The 25673-nt window shown below is 40.9% G+C and overlaps 2 protein-coding genes across 7 annotated transcripts in view; one reads left to right on the top strand and one right to left on the bottom strand.

Annotated features, from left to right (window-relative positions):
- Nucleotides 1–25673, top strand: part of kat7b (K(lysine) acetyltransferase 7b) — a 45745-nt gene that overhangs the window by 4793 nt on the left and 15279 nt on the right. For 2 of the 6 annotated variants that reach the window (XM_069517588.1, XM_069517587.1), the window contains exons 12-14: nt 482–628; nt 801–907; nt 1708–2761. In XM_069517588.1, coding sequence (XP_069373689.1) covers nt 482–628; nt 801–907; nt 1708–1809 — 356 coding nt within the window. In that variant the 3' untranslated portion in view covers nt 1810–2761. Of the gene's footprint in view, nt 1–481; nt 629–800; nt 908–1234; nt 2762–25673 lie in introns of those variants that run through there. The other 4 variants (XM_069517590.1, XM_069517589.1, XM_069517585.1 and 1 more) reach the window with 2 other exon arrangements.
- Nucleotides 2164–3664, bottom strand: LOC138406050 (protachykinin-1-like). The gene is made up of 4 exons (XM_069517591.1): nt 3384–3664; nt 3118–3223; nt 2954–2983; nt 2164–2840 (listed from the first exon to the last, which is right to left on the bottom strand). The coding sequence occupies exons 1-4, from the start codon at nt 3495–3497 to the stop codon at nt 2734–2736; spliced, it is 357 nt and encodes a 118-aa protein (XP_069373692.1). The 5' UTR covers nt 3498–3664; the 3' UTR covers nt 2164–2733.

Raw genomic sequence — 25673 nt, 5'->3', positions numbered from 1 at the left:
TATACAAATGCCTTTTTAGCCGGCATAGTCAGTTTATGGATGTGGGGAAATGCAAGTCTAAGAATGAGTGGTTTGAAAATGATCAGTATTCATGTTGGTTAAAGCCACTGACGGGAAAAACTTTTGGAGCAAACTTTGCTGTGTGTTTCAAACTTGGGACAGTAGAGATCAAGGCGGTGGAGTTTAACATTGTGTTTAACAGTTTATTTTCACATTTGGTGTGTATTTCCGTCACAAGTTCAGGCTTAAAATCTATTTCAACTGTAATTGAAAGTCTTAAATTTAATTTGTTTTTAGTAAAAAAAACCTTCCTCCTCTCATACATCTCAACATCGTGAATGTGATTGAAGCAGATTGTTGAACCCTGTTCAGTTGAACTCGTTTTTTTTAGTTTTGTTGAGATTATATATTAATGTACAGTCCACAGCAATTAGATCGATTAATATCATCAGGATTCATTACAAGTGCTCTTGTCGTTTAGGCTACCTGCTGTCCAAAGTGGAAGAGAAGGTGGGCTCACCAGAGAGGCCTCTGTCTGATCTGGGCCTCATCAGCTACCGTAGCTACTGGAAAGAAGTGTTACTCAGATACATGTACAACTTTCAAGGCAAGGAGATCTCCATCAAAGGTGAGAACACAGGACTCCTGTGGACGTTCTATTTGTACTGATCCTTCTCAAAAACATTCCAGCTTAAAATTAAACTGGAGTTTTGTTGCCGCATGTAAAGATTGATATTGGTTAATACATATTCACGCGCATTCAAAACGATTTACTCTTGTAATATTTGTTTGATGCACAGAGATCAGTCAGGAAACTGCTGTGAATCCGGTGGACATTGTGAGCACCCTGCAGTCTCTTCAGATGCTCAAGTACTGGAAGGGAAAGCACTTGGTGTTGAAGCGACAGGTAAGATGCTGCTTCATCAGCCCGTGTGGTTCCTGAAGTTTATCATCTCTTTAAGTAATGCCATAGTTACAAAATGTTAATATCGTGGACTTTATATAAAGACAGACAGCTTGACAGGTTCCCAAAAGTTAAGCCAAATCATCTGGATTGCCCCCTGGTGGCTGGTTTTAGTATAGATCATAAAACCTGCCTGCTTTTAAAAAGTGTCAAAATACATTTTCTTAAAGATGTTTCTTTTATTTTAAATAGCTCTTATCACATTGAAGTTTGTCCAAATGCTGAAAACCTGGCAGCTTTGGTTTTAATTATTCATTTCGTGCTGTGAAGATGAGGTGAAATGTCATGATTGACAGCTGAGACTGGCTCGCGGTGGATCTCGCGCGTATATTTGCGGGACCTCGATGCCATGGCTTCACTTCACTCCTTGCTCACCACTGATTAGACTCTGGCTCTAAATGGTGTCAAAAGCGCAAGATGGTGGCTCCTGCATCCGAGATATTTTGGCTTCATTTTTGCACAACAGGAGGAAGTGGAGACACATTGTCCAGCTTTATATATCTGTGGTTAATGTGAGTTCATATTACAAAATTCACACATTTAAATTGAAAATCAAAAGCAGTTATTTTTAGATTAACAGGTCATTTAACTAAAATGGACCTGAGTTGAATTTTTTCTATTGTAGATTTAAATATATCAGTAATTATTCGCCCTTATGACAAGATAAAACAATAATTACAGTACAATTTGTTTTTTGGTCCCTGTTTTTGACGGCTCACTCTGTGACCTTCTCTTCCTCTCAGGACCTGATTGACGAGTGGAAAGCGAAGGAGATCAAGCGAGGCAACAGCAACAAAACCATCGACCCGAGCTCTCTAAAGTGGACCCCTCCCAAAGGGACATGAGCACTAAGAACCTCAGGCTACTGAATGAACTCACCTCCAGCCTCACCAGCCACAAGTAGCCTCGACCTCTGAACTGTCAATAAAGATCAGTGTTTTCTCTCAGTTTTTTTAAATTCTCATGCTTAAATCTGCTTCTTTTTGTCATGAAACCTTTTTTAACTTTTATATTTTACTTTCATTCATATTTTAAGCACCATACGTTCAAAGTTGAATGATTCTTTACTCAGATATTGTCAAACAGTCAATGGTAGAAAATCTGTTTGTCCTGTTTGTTTTAAAACTGTCAACCAAGCTTTGAATGTTAAATGATAAATTGTCCAGTGTGGTGGATAACATGAATGTTCTGCTTTATTCTTGCAAAAAAAAAAAAGAATACATACCTATATTTGGCAGATGGTTATTTTTTTATTTCTTTTAAGAAATGTGCATTTTGAAGATGGTCTTTACTTAAGTTTGGGATTAATACAGTCATTGTTAGCATGAACTGGAGCTGCAAGCAGAGTGTATTTCAAGGAGTCTGATATATGCAGCGTCTTCTTTGGTGTAAAATTGTATAGATCATAGTAATGTGTATTTTCCCCCGTGACTCCATCAATACAGGATTTGGATCCATTCCTCAGATGAACCTGCCAAATAATGGATTCAGATATTTTTAATTTGATGAGAATCAAATGGAAATAATGACAATACCACTGCGAGAATGCACATAGAAATAATGCAACCTCAGGTTTTTATATACGGATACAATCATACCTTGCTTGTGTGGTTTCTCTGAAACATCGACCCCGGTGGTTGTTGCAGACGGATTTATTCTGGTTAAAGACTCTGTAACAAAAGCAGAAAACGGATCAATGGGATTATCTTTGCCTTGTACTTTGGATCATAGCTGTTATATGTGTATTATGGATTTGATATTTTTTAATATCAATAAAGCTGCATTGTTATTTTGAAATGAATCAGATGTGGTTTGTTTTTACCTCCACTGGAGAGGCTTCTTCCCATCAGGCCTACGAATGTCTCTCCTTTATTCCCTGAGAGTGTAAGGAAGGTGAAAACAGTTTTATGGTCAGAATCTAAACTTGATGCCATCATAAGAAACCAGAAATGACTTTTTTGGGAAAGTATTTATTTTTTAGCTACTTACGTCGATTAACTTTGAAAGGTTTCTTAACACCTGTGGGGTAAAAAAAAAAGACCAAGGTTACCAGTGGATAATTTGATCTTAATTTTATTATATCTTTTATATAAATCTTATTGAAAAAAAAGCACAAAAGATCATTTTCATGTAATGTTTTTTATGGATGCCACCTGAGCGTTTTCCCATAAGTCCGTAGAAGCGGAGGGCTTTAGATCTCTTCATCAGGGAGGCTACCAGGTGGCTCACATCCGTTTCCATCGCTGTCTGTGAATCGTCCTAACAGATGATACATTTATTAATTTAATAAAATAAAAAATAAAATAAACACTTTTTTAAATTAAGAAATATTTCCTACATTGTGAAATCCCAGAACATTTGATGCATGTCTTATCAAGTTATTTTTGTCCATAACTGTATATAAATTACTGAAGCTCACCTGCCAGTCTGTAGACAATCCTCTCTCCTCTTCCACACTACCAGTGAGTCCCTGACAGGTTTGCAACAAAGTGCAAAAAGTCACAACAACAAGCTGCATCTTCCAGGTATCCATTTCTTTATCGAACAGAAAATCTGTTGCTTCTGATTATCTTTAATCAAAGCAATGAATAGATAAATAATTTCTTATGTCTCTATTTTCTGTAAAAGCTAAAAAAAAAAGAATGCGAAACGATGCTGGGAGGATGTGGTCCAGTGTTATTGTGTGTATCCCAGCTGCAGCAGGGGGCATTTATACATTTGTACCCCTGCTGCTAGACCCCTCCCCACTAAATATGATCACACACTTTTCATCATCGCATCAAAAACCCTCAGATTTGTCATATCACAGCATTTTTAAACACTGTTTTCTCTATAAAGTTCTTTGCAGCCATTACAAATGAAAACCTGACTTACATATCAGTGAATTAAAGATGCTTGAACGTTCTGTATTTCTTCAGTTGTCCTCTGAAGATTTTATCGACCGTCTCAAATTCAAAGCAAGACCCTCATGTTCTGTAAAATTAAAGCTTAAATATTTACATTGGAAGCATTCACCTTTCATGTCCACTTTTACTGGGCAGCTGCACTGCTGTTGGTCTAAAAATATAACTCATTTGTGACCTTGTGATGTGTACGTGCTTCTTTGATATGGCAGACGAGCGGGGCAGGACGTGTGGGAGTGCCGGGCAATGCCTTTGCAAATATAACCATCTGCTTTGAAGGTACAGCTTTATTGGTTGAGCAAGCGACTCTGTGCCTGACTGCTACCTCTGGAGTTATTGGACAGGTCGACACAGATGTGACCTTTGGATGTATATTAACAAATTGAGATTAAGAACAGGTTGTTTGTGACACTGATGGTCAGGAGTGAAGCAGAGGGTGAAGAAAAATGTGTTCATTCTTTATGAATACCTGGTAATAGACAAGTGTTGTCTGAATTTGGTTGCACACCATCATCTGTAATATATCAGTTGACATTTTAATTTTTTGATTCAGCACTATTTATATTCCATCTCTTGAGACAGTTACAGTGTTATTAAACCTTTTCATGATACTTGCTTACTTAACCATTTAAATGTTCTGTTTGAATGGAAGCTGAGCTCTTTTCCCCAACACTGGCTATAGAAATGTCTGGAGAGGCAATTACTTGACAATCTGTGTGCGCCATAAGGATGCCCACTCGAAACAAAGCTGACACGCGCATCACATGCTTTGATCCGTGCACAGGTGCTTTGGAAAAAGCAAGAAAGGCCCAGGACAATTAAAAGCAATTACACATGAACAGCCCTCGTGTGCACACAGTGTAATCCACGGCTAACGTAAAGTGCAGAATCAAAAGAAATCAGAGGCACAATATTTGCATATGAAATGGCTGAGTCACAAAGAGCTGCCACAATGACAGAACATTATTTCCATGTGACGCAGCAGAGCGAAGTGGCCGGGTGTGGGTGCTCACTGCTGGTGATTCACTGCAGGGTGTTGAGACTGATGTTAATCTCTGATCCTTTCCGCCTTCATCTTATGTGACTCTTCTAGTGTTTTTTTTGTTGAATTTTTAATCTTATATGACATTTCAAGAGGTTTGCAGCAAATTCATGTCACAGACGTAGCTGTCCTCCAATCCTGATGAGACAAGAAACATGTCTACTTGATTTCTGGGGATCACAGCTTTACAGGTGCATCATGGGGCATGCATGATTGAAGAGGTCGCCTTTGCTTCGTTTTATTGGCAGTGGTTTATCCACATAGACAATATTAAGTGTTGGTATAATGTATTTCTATGGTTACCTCAGCCAATTATGTTTTCATCATCGTTGGTTATTCAGTAGGATTAGACATAAAGGTTTAGTGTGTAAGATTTAGGTGAAAGCGATCTATTGGCAGAAATTAAACATAAAATAATCCTAGTGATGTTTTCACTTGTGTGTTTCATCTAAATTCTATGAATTGTTGTTTTCTTTACCATAGAATGAGCCCTACTGTCTATGGAGGAGGCCATGTTTTGTACTTCGCCACTAGATGTCACTACATTCTACACACTTAAACAACTCAAGCAATTTCCATGAAATTTTACCCATGAAATTTTGGTGCAGATCCGGATAAATATTTGAATGCAGGCAGGGAAACAGTACATGGTTCCCAGTGTAATGATGTTATTGAGATGGACAGATGATAGGAAACGAGGTGAGAGACATTCCGCAAAGATCCCTATCTGGACACAAACCGGGGATGTTGAATGGTTGGTGCCTGGACTGCGGGGTCACCAGGGCTCTCCAGTAGCTTTAGCATGTTAAACAGTAGCAGTGCATTACAAGCTGAGGATTTAGACTTTGAATGTATTGAGCATTCAGGAGGCAGAGTGGCTCTAAAGAAATATTATTTTGAGTTAATCTGCAGGTAAAGTGTGAAACAACAGTGTGTCTGTAACTTGACCCACACAGAAGACAATCTGTCCCCAATTTTACAACTTAATAAAGCATGATACTAAATCAGTCTAGTAGGCAGGCTTCAAATGATGCGTTCAGTACTTTTTAAGAAAACACATTTTATCTGCGTCATCTCAAAGATTTATTACACGAGTCCAAACATCTTTCATTGACTTACAGACACTAATTCACTTACACTGCAACTGAAATGCAGTCTACTATATCACACTGATCTTCAGCAGACAGGAAAATTGCACATGACAGATACAAATTCAATATCTGCAAACAATTTTTTTGTGGTCTCAACTAATAGAAACCATGATCTTTTCTATTCTCGGCTTCTGTGTTATAACCGCTTTCATATGGCCTAAATAAAACCGTGTTGTCAATTCCACAGTACACTGAACAACTGTTATATTTATTAGTCTTCATCACATTATAGGAAATGAAGGTAGATACAGATAGATACACCTGACAAAAACAAGCAAGGACTCTTTATTTTTGGAGCCAAGGGCCATAATCTCCTGTTGACGGATACCGTGTTATCAGATGAGCCAATGTGGTGAGTTCAGTCTGGATGCCTGATATCATCAGCTTTCAGCTTAACAGAGCGGCTTTAAGGACGAGTCTTAGACCTGCTATCTCCACACAATCAGAATCCGTCTTAACACTGACAAATGAGTCCATTCATGGGACTAAGTGGGCTTAACTGGAGCTGGTCAGTGGAGGAAGTGTTGTGTGCTCTGCAGTTATAGCACACCATAGAGACTATTAAAGAGCATTCAATTACATAGGTGTAATAGTAATAGTAATGAAAAACGTTTTATCGACATCCTGTGGAAAAACTTTTCTAGTGGTGGGATTTTCTAAAGCCAGTAAAGAACAATTTTATCTTCATAAATATATATATAAATAAGAAATCCGAACAAAAGAACAAAAACAGTAAATGATAAAGGTATTAGTAGAGAGTCTGCATAACAAACATTTATATTACTTTAAATACATGTTTATGAAATGCTTTGAGGAAGTAAAATTAAATACTATACAGTTTATTAATATAAATATCATTGATAGTCAATAGTTTGTAATGTCCATGCTGCATCTTTCATATTATATTACCATGACATATGTATATTTCTACTTTACTGCTTATACTTGAAGGATTTTCACCTGAACGTGTGCCCAGTTGAAATATAAACTACAGACTCTGATAAATAAAAAGAAGTAGAAACAATGAAAATCATTTCATCATCAGATCTAAATTTGGAGGCTTCACTTTATAGTAAATGCAGTACATCTCAATGAATGAGCTTAAGTTAACCCTAACCCTGTAAATATATACGTTTAAACATATGTGTAAGATGTGTGAGATAAATCTATCTGCTGCAATACATATACCTGTACAGTCAGTGACACATTGCATCGTAAACAGGAGGTGGCAGTGCTCTCTAACAAATGAACTAAGAGCAGCAGAACCTGCAGTGCTCCTGAAGCTCTGCCAAAAATGCTGCCACCACCTCACTGGAGTCACGCATGATGAATCTATTTCGTGTTTGCTTGTTTTGTCTGTTTGCTCTGCCGACACATTCAAAAGTGAACAAATGCGCATTGTCTTGGCTAGGGACAATGTGACACACATTATGATTTGTCTTTTGATTTTTGTGGTTCATTTGTGTTTTGTTTTGTAAGTTTTAAAATTGAAACTTTCAGTTGTCAGCTTGCAATATTTATTTTTTTTGCCACCACAAAGAAATCTGGATATTTGTTGTGGCTCACAGTGAACTGAAACAGTTCTCACTATATTAAATTACCCCCATTAAAAGATGAAAACCTTGTTGCTGCAAAATTCTTGTTTAGCGTGAATAAAGAAAAACTTGGGGCTTAATGACATATTCTGTGACCACAATAGACACAATGCAGAATGGGGGAAAAACTTTCAAAATTAGCATCACAATACCATCATTATAGGAGATGATGCTGATGTGAAATTATTTCAGATCTACAGCACAGATTGATGAGACATGAAACAAAAACAAATCAATACATTTCTTTCTATCAGGTGCAACACAAACACTTTCTAAACAGATACTCATCCGTCTACATTAACTTCAGTGGAAAGTTTCTAATTGTTTTCATGTAAAACTTTGCATACCAGAGTGGATCAGACACTGTATGAATAGGAGTCCATCCCCACAATGGTATACAACTAACTTTGTTTGTTTCTTAGTCTGAATGGCTCCTCACTCTCTTGCTCCTTGAGTTGTTTTTCCCGTTTGGTGCCCTGTGGCACTTTAGTGTGGTTTTTCTAGAGAGGCATAAATTTGGCTCTTCAAGGCTCCCTGAGAATGAAATACCACTGTCTGTCTCTGCATGCTCAGACTGGGGGCTTCGGGCTCGTTCTGTGGTGGTTCTGTCTCTATGTATCCAGCAGTGTGGGTATCATGGCTGCATCATAAAGAGGAGCATGAGAATATATCTTGTGTGAGCTATGTCAACTTTCTCTTGAGGAGCGCCAGGTGATAAAGGCATTCCCCCTGCCTGCACACAGAGGCATCGGCAGCTTGTGTCAGATGTCTTATCGTGGCGGTCACGCTCTTTTGGAGGTGATGTCAGGTGGCAGAGGTTCACTGAAGCTTCCTCAAACACAAACAGGAACAAGCACACTTGCGCTGAGGGGCCTGTTGTAGACCCAGCCAGTTGTTTGCTTTGAACTTATCAAAAAATCTCTGTGATGGGTTCGTGTTTTGTTGTTACCTCATGACTTCGAAGAGGCGCTCTGTAAAATACCAACATGTCCTCGCTGTTGTTACTACTCTCGAAGGAGCCAATTGTTTGCTCTGAAGTTAATGAAAAACAACATGGTTTCATGTTTCAGTGTTATCTCATGACTGAGGAGATGTCCCCTGAAATGCCACCATGTCCTCTGTTACTATTCTGGCATCATTTCCTGCATTGCTGAATGCTCGTTAACCTGGATTATTGTAATTTTGAATTTGCATATTTGAACATTTACAACGTCACATTACGGGTTGGGTGTTTGAGCTATCATTATTTTGTCACCACCGGATGTTGGTATGCAGTGACCTGTTTTATTCTTTGGCTGGCAATTAACTTACTTCCAAGTGATTGGATGACTTTCATGTGAGACATTTAGTAGTTATGTAACTTCAAATGCAATAATTGGGAAAGTGACTACATATCTTTTGGCTGATTGTAATAGATGAGAAGACTGTAACCACTCCTATTTCTAAATAAGAGTTACAGCTAGTAGCCTGCTAATTGAGCTGAACACAAAGACTTAAAAGGGAAACAGCTCTTTCCAAAGTTGACAAAATCCACCATATAAAAGCTCTAAAGTTCAACAACACATTCCTCGTGTGTTGAAAGCTGCTACATGTAATTATTTTAGTTGAAAACATTAAAATATATTAAAATAAATTATTAATAGAATGTGAAGAAATACAAATTTGACTCATGTCACATACTGTGTTGCAGGTAACTACCATAGACTGTATATAAAGATTGACAATGTATCGCCATTCCTCCCACCTTCCGGAGGATGAACACCACCATCTTTTGCATTTGGACACAGGTTTGGTTTGGTCCAAGTTCCCATCACTAACATGGAGGAGGCGGGGGTTTATGAAGTCTACTGCAGCCAACCAGATGGCGATTGAGAGGCTTTGGCTTCACTTTTAGGTGCAATCATGTCGTCCATTTACATATACAGTCTATGATTGTGTTGAGAACATATCTACTACAATAAGCATGCTAAATAGCTAGCTCGGGTCCATGACACCTTGTAATACCACTTTGTTCCTCAAGAGGCAATAATGAGTTAATGTTTTATCCAGTCTGCTCTCAAGAGAGGATGAAGACTTGCCCAGAGCACAAGCAACCACATTTGTCAATAAAGTGATAGAAATAGATGCTTCACAAGTTTTGAAAGGTTTGAATTTGTCACTGAACTCACAAAACCTTTTCTTGACTGGTAAGTGATCAGCTGTTGATGCTAACATTTGCTTGTAGCGATGGCAAAGGCTTACAGCATCTTCCAAAATAAATGTACAAAAACTGAATTGTAAAAATCGAGACCAGTCAAAATGTCTCCGGTCACAACCAAAAAATCAGTCATTTAAACCATAATTACATGCAGTGCCAAAAAATGTTCACCTTAGTCTTTGACTTGCTATTTCAACGGGGAGATTAAGGAATGAGGAAGATAATGGGAAACACAGATGGTATCTACCACTTAAGAAGTTGGAAAATAGATAAGATATATTAACACAATCAACAAATACATGATACAAATACAATAATAAAAAAACATTATAATTAGTTAGCATTCCCAAATCAAAGTGAGGGTTGCTTTTCCCCTTTCTGCAAACATTGTGTGAATCCTGAAATGATCAGGCCCTTAAGCTAATTTCATACATTCCTTTAAAAAGAGTCACGCTCGCTGTTTCAGTTCATTTTGCTAAGCTAAGTTACTGTCGATTGAGCCCTAACCCTTGATGTACACACATGAGAGTGGTATCAATCTTTTTATCTAACATTCAGCAAGCAAATAAAAGTAATTATTTCCTGAAATGTTGACTGTTTTCTTTAAATCTCATCCCTTATTCGTTAAGTGGGTCATTGATATGTTGGATCCCTTTTTTTCAGCATAATTGTTTGTTGTCTTTTCATAGCCTCTCTACAGTGCTCATCTGTTGGTTCTTAGGTCAGAACCCACGGGTCCCTGGAGGCCCATAATTGGCCACGTTAGTGATGTTCTTGTTTGCTGGGCTCTTGTGGCTTCTTCGACACTCTCAGCCTATGGTAAGGCCTCGCTCAGTCAGATGTGCTTACTTTGTAGAGGAGCCAATCACCAATTCATTCCCAAAGCCTCAGAGGTTCAAAAGCCAAGTGCATAATTGCCCCTTAAATCAATCTGCAAATTTCGCGGTATCCGAGCTGCAAACAGTTGGCCTGGAATCATTTATTCACGAGGAAAGGCTCTACATGGTATGTATTTAGAGTCGCAGGGAGAGTGTCCTGGAGAAAATTATATTTGAGTCAGGGAAGATACATTGAATTATGGCCCTGTGGTTTACATACATTTCACATTCATCCTAGTACAATCCGTACCATTTGTTCAACCTTTATGTGTATCATTGTGTTTTGGCGTTTCTGATGGCGGTACAGGCCACACAGCGAGAACTCTGCGTCTCAGAGGTTTCCCCCACGTAGTTATAGATTTTTTTTCCCCTTCAATCCCTCTTCATAAGCTTCAGTCAGCTGCTGTTGTGTGAGAGACATGAGAAGCAGACAGTGTGGTTGCAGCAGTGTCACCTTAAAAAACAGACAGGACTCATCCTCCTCAGTCTCTCTACCTTAATAACAGCTTACACACAGACACACACACACTTTGATGCCAAGGGCTTTACGAGTTCTGTTTAATGCACACCGTCCTGCTTGCTCCTTCTTTCTCCGTCTCTCTTTTGCTTTTTCTGTCTCTACCTCCTTCTTCCTCCTTCTCTCCCTCTCTCTGTCTTTCTCTCTCTCTCTCTGTCTCCTCACTACCTCTCCTCCTCCTCCTCCTCCCTGCTGTATTTGCAGGCAGCTTTAGTGCCAGACACCCTGAGGCAGCGGTAGCGCCAGCGAGTCTTCCCACCTCTGTTTTTGTGGTGGGAGATGACATGTCAAAGCTTTGAAGGGCAGGGGAAGGGAGGGAGAGGGGGAGGGAACGGGAAGAGAAGGAGGGAGCAGCACATCACTCGGCGCGGAGGAAAAGCAAGGGACCCAGAGAGAATGTCATGCGGCCTGCAGTACAGCCCAGATATTCTCTTTCTCTCTTTCTTGCACCGTCTATGTGGGCAGGCAGGAATGGCGACAGGAAGTCATCCCCCCCTTCCCCTCATCCTCTCCTAGCCTCCTTCAACTCTTCACTCACTCACTCACTCCACACGAATCCCCTGCTTTGCCACCCCCTTTTTCCTCTTCTCCATCACACCTTCCACCCCTCCACTCACTCACACTCCTTCTTCCCTTTTCCAGGCCCTGCAGTTTCTGTTGTATGTAATTCCCCCCCCCCTTCTTTCGATGCCTCTGTCTCTCTCACCTGTAGGCGTGCCTGTGCATCATAACTCACTCGGCTGTTAAGTTTGCTGAGGTGTGTGGAGGTGTAAACTGTGAGTGAGTGGCAGACAAAACATGTTTGATTTTAGATCCTAAGCCATTACTCATCCACCAGTATTTTTCCAAGAGTGTCGCTTCTATGTAAATTCAAAGTTGATCAATTTCACATGAGCAGGCCTGTGTTGTGAAAATTACTTGTAAATGGGTCTTGCAAACATTCAATAAAACAGTAGAACACACAGCCTAATGAAATACCTAGAACTGTGGGCTGTCAGGTGTTTATATTTCCACTGAAGGAATGCTGTGGTTGTGTACTAATTTGTGTATCAGAGCAGCAGGATTATTACTGAGGCAAACCGGACGGGGCCACACAGAAACGATCAAACATCCTCTCTTCAGATATGCCCTGTTGAGAGTATCGTTTGTTTGACTCGCACTGAAAACACAAGATGGTGATTTCTCCCAGTGAAGCAAATAAAATGATGAAAGGGAAACAGAAGCCTCGACTGGGGTATAAAAAAAGTTTCCACTGACTTTGATATGAGCCTCAGATGGCACTTCAACCGTACCTGCTGTTTCTTATGTGGCTGCCGTCTCACCTGTGTTCTTTCAAAGTGATCGCACTAAAGTTGCACATTGTAAAACATCCTGTTAACAGGGACTTTTCAGATGGTTCGTTTCAAAGTATAGAGAGAAGATAAACCAATCAGAGCCCAAAGAGCCACCGAACCACTTTTCATTTTTATCCCAAATGAGGGTGTGGGCTATTCAAGTCTTATTTTTTAACTTTTCAGATCAACAGACAGCACAGGATCAGTTGCAGGCAAATAGCCTGAAGATAAAAACAATAGTAAGAGTAAGATGCCTTTTCTGGCTTAGATGAGCTCAGTCGATGCTGAAATGTGTGTGTGCCTTTGTGTTTGTCACCGTATGACACATTATTTGTGTTTGCATTTGTTTGTATGGATTGTATCACTGCAGGCCAGTTTGATATTTCGAGTCATTACCAGCGTCAGAAAGGGAAGAGATTACAGGGTGCTGCAGCAATAACACACACTATTAGCAAGACAAGGTGTTATTATGCCTCTGGTGTCAGGTGAGATGTCAGAGCAGCTAGTCTGTGTCATGCTTACAATTGCTGGATCAGCAGGCATACTCAGTAACAAGTGAGTAAGACAAACACATTAACAAAGAGCTCTCTGACCTATAAATCTTTTCTGAAAGTTGGGATTTTAATTTTCTGCTTTCCCGTTTGAAGTTCCTGATTTACGTTTACACAGCGTGACATTTTCCGATGCCTGGTTGTGTAACTTGTCATCACATTGCAACACTGTTGTTTGGTTAAAGTCACAAAGTACTGCTACAGTGCAGTTTTTTTCTCTTTCACTTTCAGGTTTTTTAAATTTTCAATGAGAACTCTTCCCTTTACAGTACAGTGAGTGTGTTAAAGGCATTAAGAAAATGCTCACGGCCGCAAATGTGAATGAGCACATAAATTTCGTCTGCCTCTTTTTTTTTTCTCCCCCTCTGTCTTTCTTGTTGCGTCTAAATTTTCCATGCCTGGCCTCCCTACTGCTGAGAGTGCTGTTCCTCGAAGCCGCAGTGTATTTTGAAGCAAGGTCGGGAGAGAGCCAGAGGCTCCAAAATCAGGCACAAGACTCCCAGTGTTCCACTGTTCGGCTTGCTCTTGGCACCAGCTCCTGACCAGAGAGGTCTAGCTAGCCACAGCCACTGTGTATGTGTGTGTTTGTGTGTGAACATATATAGCCCTCCCCCATCCCAACTTCTAAACCTATATAGAAATAGCTTGGGTTGTCTAATTTATGGGTTCTCCCACATAAAAAAGAGCACCTAGGTGTGAGTCAGAAAAGGCTTGAGCAAAGTTTCTGTTGGAAGACTTGTCAGTTTTTGTTTTACCCCCCAATCCTCTGCCCTTCAATAGTAATGTATACATGTAACCGAAGTGGAGGTGGGTCCAGATGTACTGGAGTTTGACAAATCTGAACACACAAGCAATTCAGGGGAGCTCTTCTAAATTGGTTCCATTCCTTGGCTGACAGTGGTGAGGTCATCCCCCATAGAAAAAAAGTCTGAAGCTGGTGATTCTGACAATGATCAAATTTCATATTTTCCCTGTTGCTGTCATTATAGACCATCATACAAAATGTCAAGTCTTCACAGGAGGATAGTCTGTCATCAACCATAACTTGTTCTGAAAGATGGACCTACAGCGTTCAGCCAAAAAAAAGTGTTGGGGGATGGGGGTGGACCACACATCAAAAACCTCACACGCGATTAACACATATGGATCTGACATTAATCCTGAAGGTTCCTTTACGTATGTCAATGGAAAGCCATCCATCTGTCTTCGTCCTCAGACGGAATATCCACCCGGGGTCTGGAAGTCTAGGACGCAACACGCAAAACCACAGCGAATATAAATAAATGGCTGTATTTCTCTCTCTGCTTTTGTCTGGTCAGGACACTCATCCAAGAGCCTGCCAAGTTGTTCATCTACATTTGGGTTTGGCTGTTCCCCTCTCCCGACAGCTAAGCCCGGGCCAAACCACAGGAAAAGGAAGCGAAAGGTCCTCTATGAAGGGCTTATAAAATATTGTCCTGGGTAAAAATGGCCAATGTGAATGGCAACATTCAGTCCCTCCACTGCAAACAAAAGGCCTTTGAAGCAGAGACACCAGTAGTAACTGCTGGTTTTGCTCCCTTTGTTGCCCAAAACTTTGTGTTTTACTGGTTTTCATAGTTCATTCGTATTTCTAGTAAGTGCTTTGTGTTTCCTGGCAGAGACACGGTTCATGATAAAGTGTAATAACCGTACATTAACTGTTTATTGGCGTAGTTATGGTTTCAAATGACCTGGAAATACCATTGAATATAAGTATTGTCAGCACTATCCCTGCATATAGAGCCATTTCTAATACACATACAGATCAGGTTCTAAACCCTTGGAAATAAATACTTTGTTTAGTTATAATATGTCAGTATGATTTTCTCAACCAATGACTCTAGTTACATACTATTTCAACTACCACAGTTTAATCTGATATCAGTCAAGCGGGGCTGGAACGTCCCTGCCTCAAATCCACAAAGCATCTGGGAAAATCTTAGTTCAGAGGATGGGATACGCTTATACTTTGGACTTGCCTTTGAGCAAGACATCCAAACCCTCAACTTTCTCCAGTGGAGCTACTAGGTTGCTAAAAGTCGAAATTACTTTGTGGGCAACATTGTGCCAAAGTGTTTCATATATTAAAAATAACGAACATTTACACATTTTTATAAGACTTTGTGTTAGGGGTCCTGTTTTGTGGAGAGAGTCAGAAGCAGATCCAGGGTTGGGACAAGGGGGACAACTGAAATCTGATTGGCCCCTGAGGAGCCCCTGTCCTTACAGTAATCTTTTTTTGAATGAACTTGTCACTTATTAACAATAAATATGACAATTCCTCAAGATTGTTTTATTTTAAATGTGCTTGAACAAGAAATAAAATATATCCAATGATGTGTGGCTTTGAATTCAAGATATAGAGCTAACAGTGACTGGATTGAGGAATGATGGATGGAGGAATGACTTGAATGTGCACCTCCCCCTCTGTGGAAAGTTTGGCCCCTTTACGGCCCCTGATTTAGAAAAATCCTTGATCCACCATTGCAGAGAGTTTAATGAGAAGATTGATGTTATGTGTGAGAGTGGTATCAATCTTCTCAGCTCACTCCCAGAAATAAAGCCAATAAGTCTATTTCGTAAAGTGTCAAACTATTTCTTTAGTTACTACTGTGTATTGCTGTGGTGGTTATGAACTTACTTGTTGCACAGGGGCATAATGTGTTGTGTAAACTATCAGCACAGTTAGAGACATAAAAACATTGAGAAACTGCCAGGTCAGTTTTTACGAGCCAGTAATTCAAAACCTGAAAATGACTGCTACAATTTAACCAATGAACAGAATACCTGCAGTGTAAATGCCTATCCGTGAAATTGAAGTGATATGTGGTGGAGGTGCAGGACCTATTTCCTTTCAATGTTTTTCCATCTCAGCTCCATGGTGATTCCCCCCCTCCCCCAATAAACACACAAACACTAATTTACTATACAAACTAACTTCACAAAAACAAAAAGTCAGAGAGTAATGCAAACTAATCACCTTCTAAATACACAGATACAAGCTAAACATAAACACGCACCACACACATCCGCTCATCTTTCCACCTCTGACTCGCTCCTAGTCAAAGTCTTTGACAGAATGTACAGTAGGTTTGTGTTCACGTTTGTGTGTGCAGTGTGTCCAATTTATCTCCACGTAAGCTTAAGAACATGGACACAGGGAGTGTGTTAAAGTGCATATTCAAAACCCAACAGATTTATACACTGTATCTAGATGTGGAGCCATGCATTCATGCATTCATGCACCAGTGCATACAGTTTATGAATGCATGAGGTGTGTGTGTGTGTGTGTGAGGGCTCAGTGTTCCCGTGTGATGTGTGTGGAGGGCCATCTGGTCACCCCTGCCTTGCCGAGGTCCCTGTGAAGTGCTGTCAGCGTGGCCGTTGCGGTCTCCCGTGGCGACTGGAGGCTTGCTGCACAGCACTTCCAGCCCAGGCAGCCGACCTCAGAAAAGGAAATTTGGGTCGCTCAAATGGAGGGGTTGCTCCCGAGCTATTTACAGAGCCCTCTACCGGTCCAGCGCCACCCACGATATTCCATATGAGAACTGGTGTGGTGCCTGTGGTTTTGTGTGTGTGAGCGTTGGGGGTGGGGGAGGTATAGGGGGTACGTTTGTGTGTGCTTGTGTATGTGAATACATGTGCTTTTATGAGGAAATGCAGTTTTCTCATTTATGCTTGCAGGCGTATGGTGTGCCCTGGCATACAAATGCATGAAATGCTTTATTAGAACCTATTATATCCTATTATCAGTATATATCCAGTCATTATCAAAGTGTAGCCACTTTATGTAAACACACTGATTATAACCTGCAGTAAGTGGAATAATTTGTAACAAAAGAAACAAAAAACCTTTACAGGCTCAGACTCACCCTTACTCTCGCTGCTGCACAATAAGAACATAAAACCACAAATGCATATTCCATGAATCACAAATCATAAATCACTGTCAGATTCGTGGATATTGTATCTACAGAGTTAATACCGGCACTGAGATCGAGGCGACCCTTTTCTAACGCTGCCTAAATAAACATCTGGGGCGTCATGGTTGCTGATGGAGGAAATACGATGAGGATACGGAGAAGAGCGAAGCCTCAGATTAATGAGAAACCTGCCTGTAGGAAACTTCAAGCGGTTCAAGTGAGATCATGGGCATTTCGCTTCTGATGCCCATCAGTTGGGTTTAGTGGTTTTCTGGTCGAGCTCTGCAGACTTGGGGAATAATGCTGAAACAGGACTGTGGATCCATTTGAGGCCGAGGATCTGATGTGTATTCACAGTATTTCAGTGATGAAAACACATCACGCCAACTGCGTACAAACATGAGTCCTATTTGAATTGGGCAAAACACCGTGATATACATATTTACAGCCATATCAAAAGCTGCGGTAAGATATGCTTCTTGTACAGGAGCTCAAGTGCTGTGTTTTTCTTGATCTATCTAAGAGAGGTAAGCAAGTAAACAATCTCTTAACGCCTACAGACTGGTAACGGTCCACCGCCACCCAAGGGGAGACCTCCAGCATCTCTCAAAGTCGCCCTATGTTGTGAATATTAGGTTAAGGTTATTTTAGGCCGACCCGCTCCAGAGGCAAATTACAGTGCAAGAAAGGGGGTGAAAAACCAAGTGGGCTGTCCACCGTGTAATTTTCCTGTTTCTCTTTCAAAGGATGAGGTATTCCTCGAGGAAGCCCTGTTAAATTTACAAGCCATGACCCCACATCAGCGGGAAGGAGGCTCCTCTGACAGGGAAGAGGAGGCATGGATGCAGCTTTATAACTTTATGTCTGGCACTTGATGGAGCTACGTTGCTGTTTTTCAACATCTTAAAGTGTGTGTTTGTCAGATTTAGAGCAGGTAATCAGAAGTTATTTGAGTTTGGCTCTGCTTTTCAAAGAAACTAAAATGATAAATCATCCACCTTGGGCACTCCTGTCACCGTTTAGCAGAGCAATGCTCCCGCATACTGAACTTGGCTGGTATAAGATTTGCTGAAAAAGACCCTCTGGCAGATGTGAAGAAACCTCACCCTGAATAAAGATCTGTCCTGCCTGAACAAGACAGCAGCCTTCAGAGGAACGAAGATGATCACTGCTTACTCCTGAAGTGTTCCTTCAGAGGTCTCAGCCATAATTATGCCAGTCTGGGAGAATTACAGCTACCCTGGAATTACTTTTAATACACTAAGATACACAAACACTTCTTTATCAAAAGGTGCTATATATCTTGTGCTTCAAATTCATAGACTCCTGAGAAAAAACCATTTTGATCTTTGCCAAGTGTTTCACTGGCTGTAATTATGTGTAAAACATCACACGTTAGTTTGCAATCATAGAATTCATGATTTTTGAAGGATAGCGACTAAGGCTACATCCACAATATTACGTTTTCGTTTGAAAACTCATCAACTCTGCTGCATATACGCCTGGTATCCATACTACTTGAGTTAACTAACAGCAGTTAGTTAACTCAAGCTGCTTAAAGGGTTTGGAAACACTGCTGACCCCATTTTAGTTTGAAAACTCCAACACAACTTTTCAGTCTGGACAGCCAAAAACTGAGACGTTTGATAATAGTGATGTAGACACTCACAACCACTTACTGATCGGGTGTTTTCACCATGTAGCCTTTGCTGATTGGTCAGGCTCCTATCGCATAACCCCCCCTACAGAAGAAAAACACCAGCAATAGCTACCGGTGTAGAATGTAACATAGATAATCAATTACAAGTGTTGCTGACCTGTTGTCTTTGCTGATAGCTGTTGTGCAGTTAAGTTCTGCATTTTACAATGATAAAACTGCTAACATACGTAATAGGCAATCTGTGTATATCAGCCAACAAATGCCCAGTGTGCATGAGCGGTCTGGTGAGTGCCTATATAGACGGTGAATTAAAACTGATACAAAATGCTAATGTGGACAGAGACTGTTTTAGATGGAAAGTGCCATTTTCAAACGAAAATGAAGTAGTATGGCTGTTAGCCTGAGAGAAGGCTGTCAATACACATCATCAATATCTCCTCTTCCTCCTTTGAAATCGTCCAGAGCATCCTCATCTGCCTGCAAAACTGCTGTACTAGGCTAGATAGTTTTCCTATTGAGTTTTCTAAGGGGCCCTTGCAGTACTAGTTTGGGGAGGGGGAGGGGATGTGCACTGCAGTGCGGCTTGCTGGTTAATTATGGGTCGCGAGCTGCAGCTCGGCTGGCCTGGGCGGGTGTTGGAGCCAGTGGGTCTGGCACAGGGAGGTCTGGCCACAGACCCCGGTGGTGACGGCATGAAGTCTGGGACGAGTCAGAACACCAGCCCGGGGTTTGGAGCATTCCTCGCATTCCCTCCTCCCATGGCTGCCTGCCTGTATGTGTGCATGTGTATGAGACACAGAGCGAGGGAGGAATATGAGTGAAAGATGCAATGCGTGCGCGCATGTTCACGAAGACATGCACACATTACGTGTGCATGTTTTACATCCGGCTGTATGGATATACCAATGCTAAAAAAAAACAGCATCAATCTCTCCAGAATCTCTCCTAAGAAGAGCTATCATTATATCTGAGCTGAGAGTTGAGAAGTTAAGTCCTTGATGAAAATGCTTTCACCAAACAGACATATTTCTTTTGCACACTTATATAAGTAACTCTTGAATGATTTTGACATGCAGAGCTAATATCTTGTGGACTCATAAAAACCAGAGCAAGGCTCAGTTTCATGTTTTCCCGATTGAGGAAACACTTTGTCCTGAAGGCAGAGGACAGAAAAGCAGATCTTCTACTATTATATGATAATTCCAAAGAGACTTTTAGAGGCAAGAATGATTCTCTGAAAACCAAGCTTTACTCAATAAGTGAACGTTTGTATAGAGAACCCAACCTATGCTCTGGAACTCACCTTCATATAAACTCAGTTACCATGTTTTCAAGTTTCTTCCCTGTGGATGTTTATTTTGTAATGACAAGACAGACTGGCAGCAGGACAACACACACTTGAAAGAGACAGGAGATATTTATATTCAAGTACGAGCGGGCATGAGATCAAACTTCTTCAAATTCTTCTCTGAGACTTTTTACACTTGACACACGTTGTCTTTTAATGAAACAACAAAAAAGTTTGTTTGAACTAGTAAGACTTAATTTTTTGGTTTTGGTTTTTTAAATCTTGTAAATATTTCCGTGTAAGTTCACTGAAAAGAAGTGTATGGTGCTATTTATGACTAAATGATTTTCTTATCTTATCTTATTGATAATGCAAACTTTGACCCAATTAAATATTCAATTAATTAATCAGTTATTATTGTAATAACCTTAAATGATTTGCATACTTATGTTGTTGCATGCTGATCTGATCCGTTGAGCACTAACATGTATTTGTCGTTTAACTTTGCTTTTTATCTCGAAGCACATTGAGCCTATGCTTGTCGACATTTAAGACTTTAATTGACTACCACTGTTTAGAGTGTGTATTTCTTCTTTAACAAATACATAGTGCACTGTTTGTGTTGTGCAGTGAAATAAAAGAGGTGCTGAGAATGTATTCAGAGAATTACAAGTTGTAATCCGCTCTCTGTCTTCTTGCAGCTCCCTATATGGCAAAATAAGATGAGCTTGATTTTATGAGGCTCTGGCCCAGTTTTTAGGAGGAAGTGGGACATTATTCTTAGAGCAAGTTCAGTAATGAGGTTTTTAATTTATATAACCTGGTCATTGGCTGCACAGCGGTCGACGAAAATGTTTTTTTTTAAAGCATTTTTACATGTTCAAAGGAGACGAGACCTGCTGCAGAAGCAGACAGGTGAGTGTACTGCAAAGACAACAAGGAAGTCTCTGCACACTGAAAACACAGATCAAAGCAGACGGCATGTCAACAGGCTGCTGTTTGTATGTATCTCAGACAGTTCTTTACAGATCTGTGTGTGTGTGTGTGTGTGCGTGTGTGTTTGAAGCCTTATTCTACCAAGTCACGGCAGCTCACCTAGTATGTTGTAATAAAATGCCATGTAAATATGCTACAGCGTCAGTGTCAACATAATGAAATGTAGTAACCTTTCCCAGTCGGCTCTGGATGTTTCACAACTTTAACACAGGGCCTCAGCTTTATTTTTAGCTTTCTTGATGTTGAACTGTGCTAAAAAAAAGAATTTCTTGACAATGAAGGAAATCTTCATGTGTCATTCTCAAATCTACATAGATCCACCCAAAGGTAGAGAGTTAGTTTGCTCAAAAATAATTCCAAAGTGGGGGAGAGGGCCACCAAAAAAGCCTTTTTTTTCTTTCTCCCCACACAACCTTTATTTTGACAAGGCTTGGGAGAATAGGGTATTTATATATGGGGCTGTGTGCTGTGGTTTCTTCACAATTACAGAGTGGCAGTGCTTAGACTGGGAGGCGTGCTGAAGGTTTATGGAGGGGGACATGAGGGAGCGGGGACATGAGGGGACCAGTCCTCCTGAGTCTTTACAACCTGACGTACGGACTCAGATACCACACATTTGGAAAGTCAAGTGTACAAGCATCATCAAAACTTCACTGACACTTAAAAAGTAGGTTTGACAATATGAAAATCTATTTTATGCATTTAAAAGTTTCAAGAGATCTTATCCAAGTTGAGCCAAACCTCTTTAGCCCCAAACCTTTACATTGCAATGAGCCTCAATTTCTGTGTTTAGAAGGTGGTCAGTAATGTTTTGAGTGGTTCTGGCGTGGGCCGGAGTTTCTCTTTGTAGATTTGCTGTATTATGGTTGCGATATAAACAAGGATTTTTCTACCATACGTGTTGCACAACCGCTGCAGGCCACGTAGAGGAGAACTGTGGGAGTTTGTGTTTGTTTCGCGGATGCTGTGTTGAATCTGGCATCGGCCTCTTCAGGGCTGAGCAGAGGGGGGGAAGTGGAGCGGGGGGGTTTGCGGTTCTGCAGGGGAGCCTGGAAGTCAGTCAGGGCGGTGGCCGAACCACCTTCCCCCTCCACAAGCCGACATCCACCCCACTCCCCACCAAACACGCACATAATGTACATGTGAGCGCACATTTTAGCAGGAGCGTATGAGCACATGAGTGCATATTGTACACAAAAACTCCCCAGACTCGGTTCAAGCTTGTCAGTGCAGCACAGTGGATCCGGGGAGATATAGCGTGCAAGGCAGGCAACAGGAAATACAAGATGGCCTTGTTTACAAGGACAGAGCTGGATTCAGCAGCTTCACACACCAGAGAGACTGGTACCACAAGAGAGTTGAATTAATTAAACACCTCTTAAAACAGACTGCAGCAATAGTTGACTTCTTTTATTTTTATTTTTTTCCTCACCACTGAACTTTATATTGCTTCAGACTTGCTCTTGCCTGTCTATATGTCAAGCCTGGCTTTGAAATGTAATACTTATTTAGGGGGTGTGAATGTTCTCAACAACAATCAGTCTGCTTACTGTGTCTCTGGCAAATGAGAGCAGAGCTGCTGCTCATAGATAAACAGTACCTATAGTCTTCTCATACTTTATTGACACACAGTACATTTCCTCCACTGGCACAGAGGACATTTGTGACATTTGTGTGTCAGTATGTTCTGTGTGGTAATTAGCAATTTTCTCCCTTTGGTTTTAAACAATGCTGACCTGCCCATCTAAATCCTCTTGTTCCTGGTTCCGCGTTTCTTCTTGTTTTCTTCCTACGCCTGGATTTAGTCACCATGGCGGCAAAACAAATACTTGCATCTTAAGTAGCATTTCGATCACAAACCCTGCATTTTCTACCCACATTAAAGGATATCATGGTTTCTGAGTGGAGACAAAGGTGCTTTAAGGCGCACCGAATGTATTGTGGCATTGTTTGCATTTGTGGTTGGTAGTCTTAGGGTGTGTTGTGATGTACACAGTGTGGTTTCAAGTGTAACAGGGAATAAATGGGACATTTCTGTGATGTCAGAGGTACACGGTAAAATGTAAAAATGCCGCTGGCTGAGTCGGTGAATGATTATGTAAGATGATATGACAGACCAACACGTTTGGCTGAATGTTGGTTTTGGGTCTTTCAAGAGTTTTTCTTTGAATCAAAGTCATTGTCAAGCCAGAAATGACAGTAGATTTCTCAGAATACAATGAAGAGGAACATCATACTTGAAGTTTAAGTACAGCATCCTCTTTTATTATAACTATATAATAATTGTTATGTATTTCAGACCAGTCCATTCCAAGTAAAAGTATATTTAAACCATTACTTAAGTAAAATCAATCAATACAATTGTATTTGTATATAGCCCATATTCACAAATCACAGTTTTTCTCATAGGGTTTAACAAGGTGTAACATCCTCTGTCCTTAAATCTCAGCAAGAGTTTGGAAAATCTACCTAAAAAAGTTAAAAGAAGGTTAGCAACAAACTGTGAATGCTACTATATTAAATTATATAACATTATCTTACAATGACATTGCATTAACATGAACACAGCTTATTTATGTTGTAGGGTTGAGTTAATGGTTATTTAAACAACTTTATATATGATAACATAGCAATGCATACGACGATGAGTAAGTAAGTAGTAAGTTAAGTACAGTACACTAATATTATTATTATTATTATTATATCAGTGTATATGTATTATTTTTCACTGTTGATCACTGACATGTAGTAGAAATACTTTGCAGCAGCATTATTGGCAGCCTTTGTCGGCCGACATGCTGGAATATCACAGGCTTTTCACTGGAGACGTATGTAGGCCAATTTTATTTTCTGCACTTCTTCCTCTTCTCTCTGCACTCTGTGGCAGATCAAATAGGGGCTGCTCCCATCACCTGTCAGAGGAATGTGCCAGCACTCCCATCCATCAGCAGCTCAACTTGAACAGGCAGGGCTGTGGCCCGCTGTAGGCCCCAAAGAGCCCCGGGGAAGCAGCGCCTTACCTGGTAAATCGGCTAGTATGCGTGTGTTTATGTGTGTGCTGCACAGGTACAGATCAACATACAGGTTTGTGCTCATGCATGTTTACAAGGCATCTACGTAGCCAGTGGTTCCATCACATGACCCAACATGTCTTGCCCTGCTCAGCGGCCTGTATGATGTCTGTGGTTTAGACAGGGCGTTCCAGCGTGTTCACCACAGACCTGGGAGAAAGAGGGGGATTTAGCGTGTGTCAACAGGCATACCTGTAACCTGGGAGATGTGCCTTGCAGGCACCTAGTGATTTTCTCATGATTGTGATGGCGAGACGCAGACGATAGGGCTTGCAAAAGTAGACTCCTCAGCAGGACTGAGGTGGCTTAGCGTGGCGTCAGACACACACACCACTACATTCCAGTGGGATGCTCTTTATGCAAAGCGATGGGTGTTACACCAAGCGTGTGTGTGTGTGTGCATTTATGCCTGTTTGCGTGAGTCTATCACAATTACTGTTTGTGTTTGTGGCCACTGAGGGCCAGTGTCATGGTAGCGCTCAGGGAACAGAACACAGGTCCAACCCTGAGAACCTGAGGAACCTGAGTAGACGTCAGGGGACTAACAGAGTCTAAGGGGCTTAGGCCTGGCCCGACACAAACACTTACCTACTGTGTCTGCTGTCTCCATCACTGTGTACTGGAAAACAAGAGCTTTGGTGGAGACACTGGATCCGAAGGGGTACCCCTGGGCTGCTACACAGTCCTGAGCTTTTTGTTACATATCTCCTGTTTGTTTTCGGTTTTGGTCATGTTGAAACAATACTGTATTACTCACAATATTCCTCTTGTATTTTTCCCCTCAAATATCATCTTCCAGCCTTTTCTCTGAAGTCGTTCCCAAGCCCAAGCAGCAACAAGGTGGCCCGAAATGCGAGTTAAAGGTGCGTGAGGAGTATTAATCTCACTCTGTCAGTTTGGAGACAAGAGATGGGCCTCTCGATAAGAGACAAGCCTTGCGTGTGAGTATACGGGGGGTCTTAAAGTGACGACTGTCACTGCATGACAAACAAAAGAAGTAATTGGCATCAGCTGTCATGAGCCGCAAGATGAAACATTTACTCAAGGCAGATGAAGTGAGTAACTTCTGCTGCTGCTTTTCTGCTATGGCCACACCTAAGCACTTTGTTTCATGTTTGATCTCAGTTGTCACTCTTGCCTTTGTGTGCTCAAGTGACAATAGAGAGGTGCTAGCGCATTCTCTTTTTCAGTTATGTGGCGCCTGTGCATTGGCCTGCCTGTGTACATATTTGTGTTTGTCGGTACATACTCTTTGTGTACATGTTCCTCTGTGTGGGTTATGCCTGGTCAACTGACGACTGGCTTCACATATGCACATGCCCATTTGAATCACTGAAGCTTTGTTTAAATCGACTCACTTTCTCTTGTCAATAATTTACATTAGCACTGTGTTTTTAGCCCTTGCATACTGACTCAGGCGAAAGCTTAAGTGAGGCAAGCTGATATGATAATTAAGATAAGCTTGTTGTAGACCCTGAGGTGAATCTTCCTGGTCAAGTTGTGTAATAGTAATAGCAGAGTTCCTCCATGGCCAGGGATAGTGAAGGGGGGGAAACTCTAATTGCCCCAATTATCAAGGGAA

Source organism: Paralichthys olivaceus, chromosome 21 (assembly GCF_024713975.1).
Source record: "Paralichthys olivaceus isolate ysfri-2021 chromosome 21, ASM2471397v2, whole genome shotgun sequence".
Lineage (NCBI taxonomy): Eukaryota > Metazoa > Chordata > Actinopteri > Pleuronectiformes > Paralichthyidae > Paralichthys > Paralichthys olivaceus.
The sequence above is the reverse complement of the archived record's forward strand: the minus strand, read 5'-3'. Positions and strand labels throughout refer to the sequence as shown.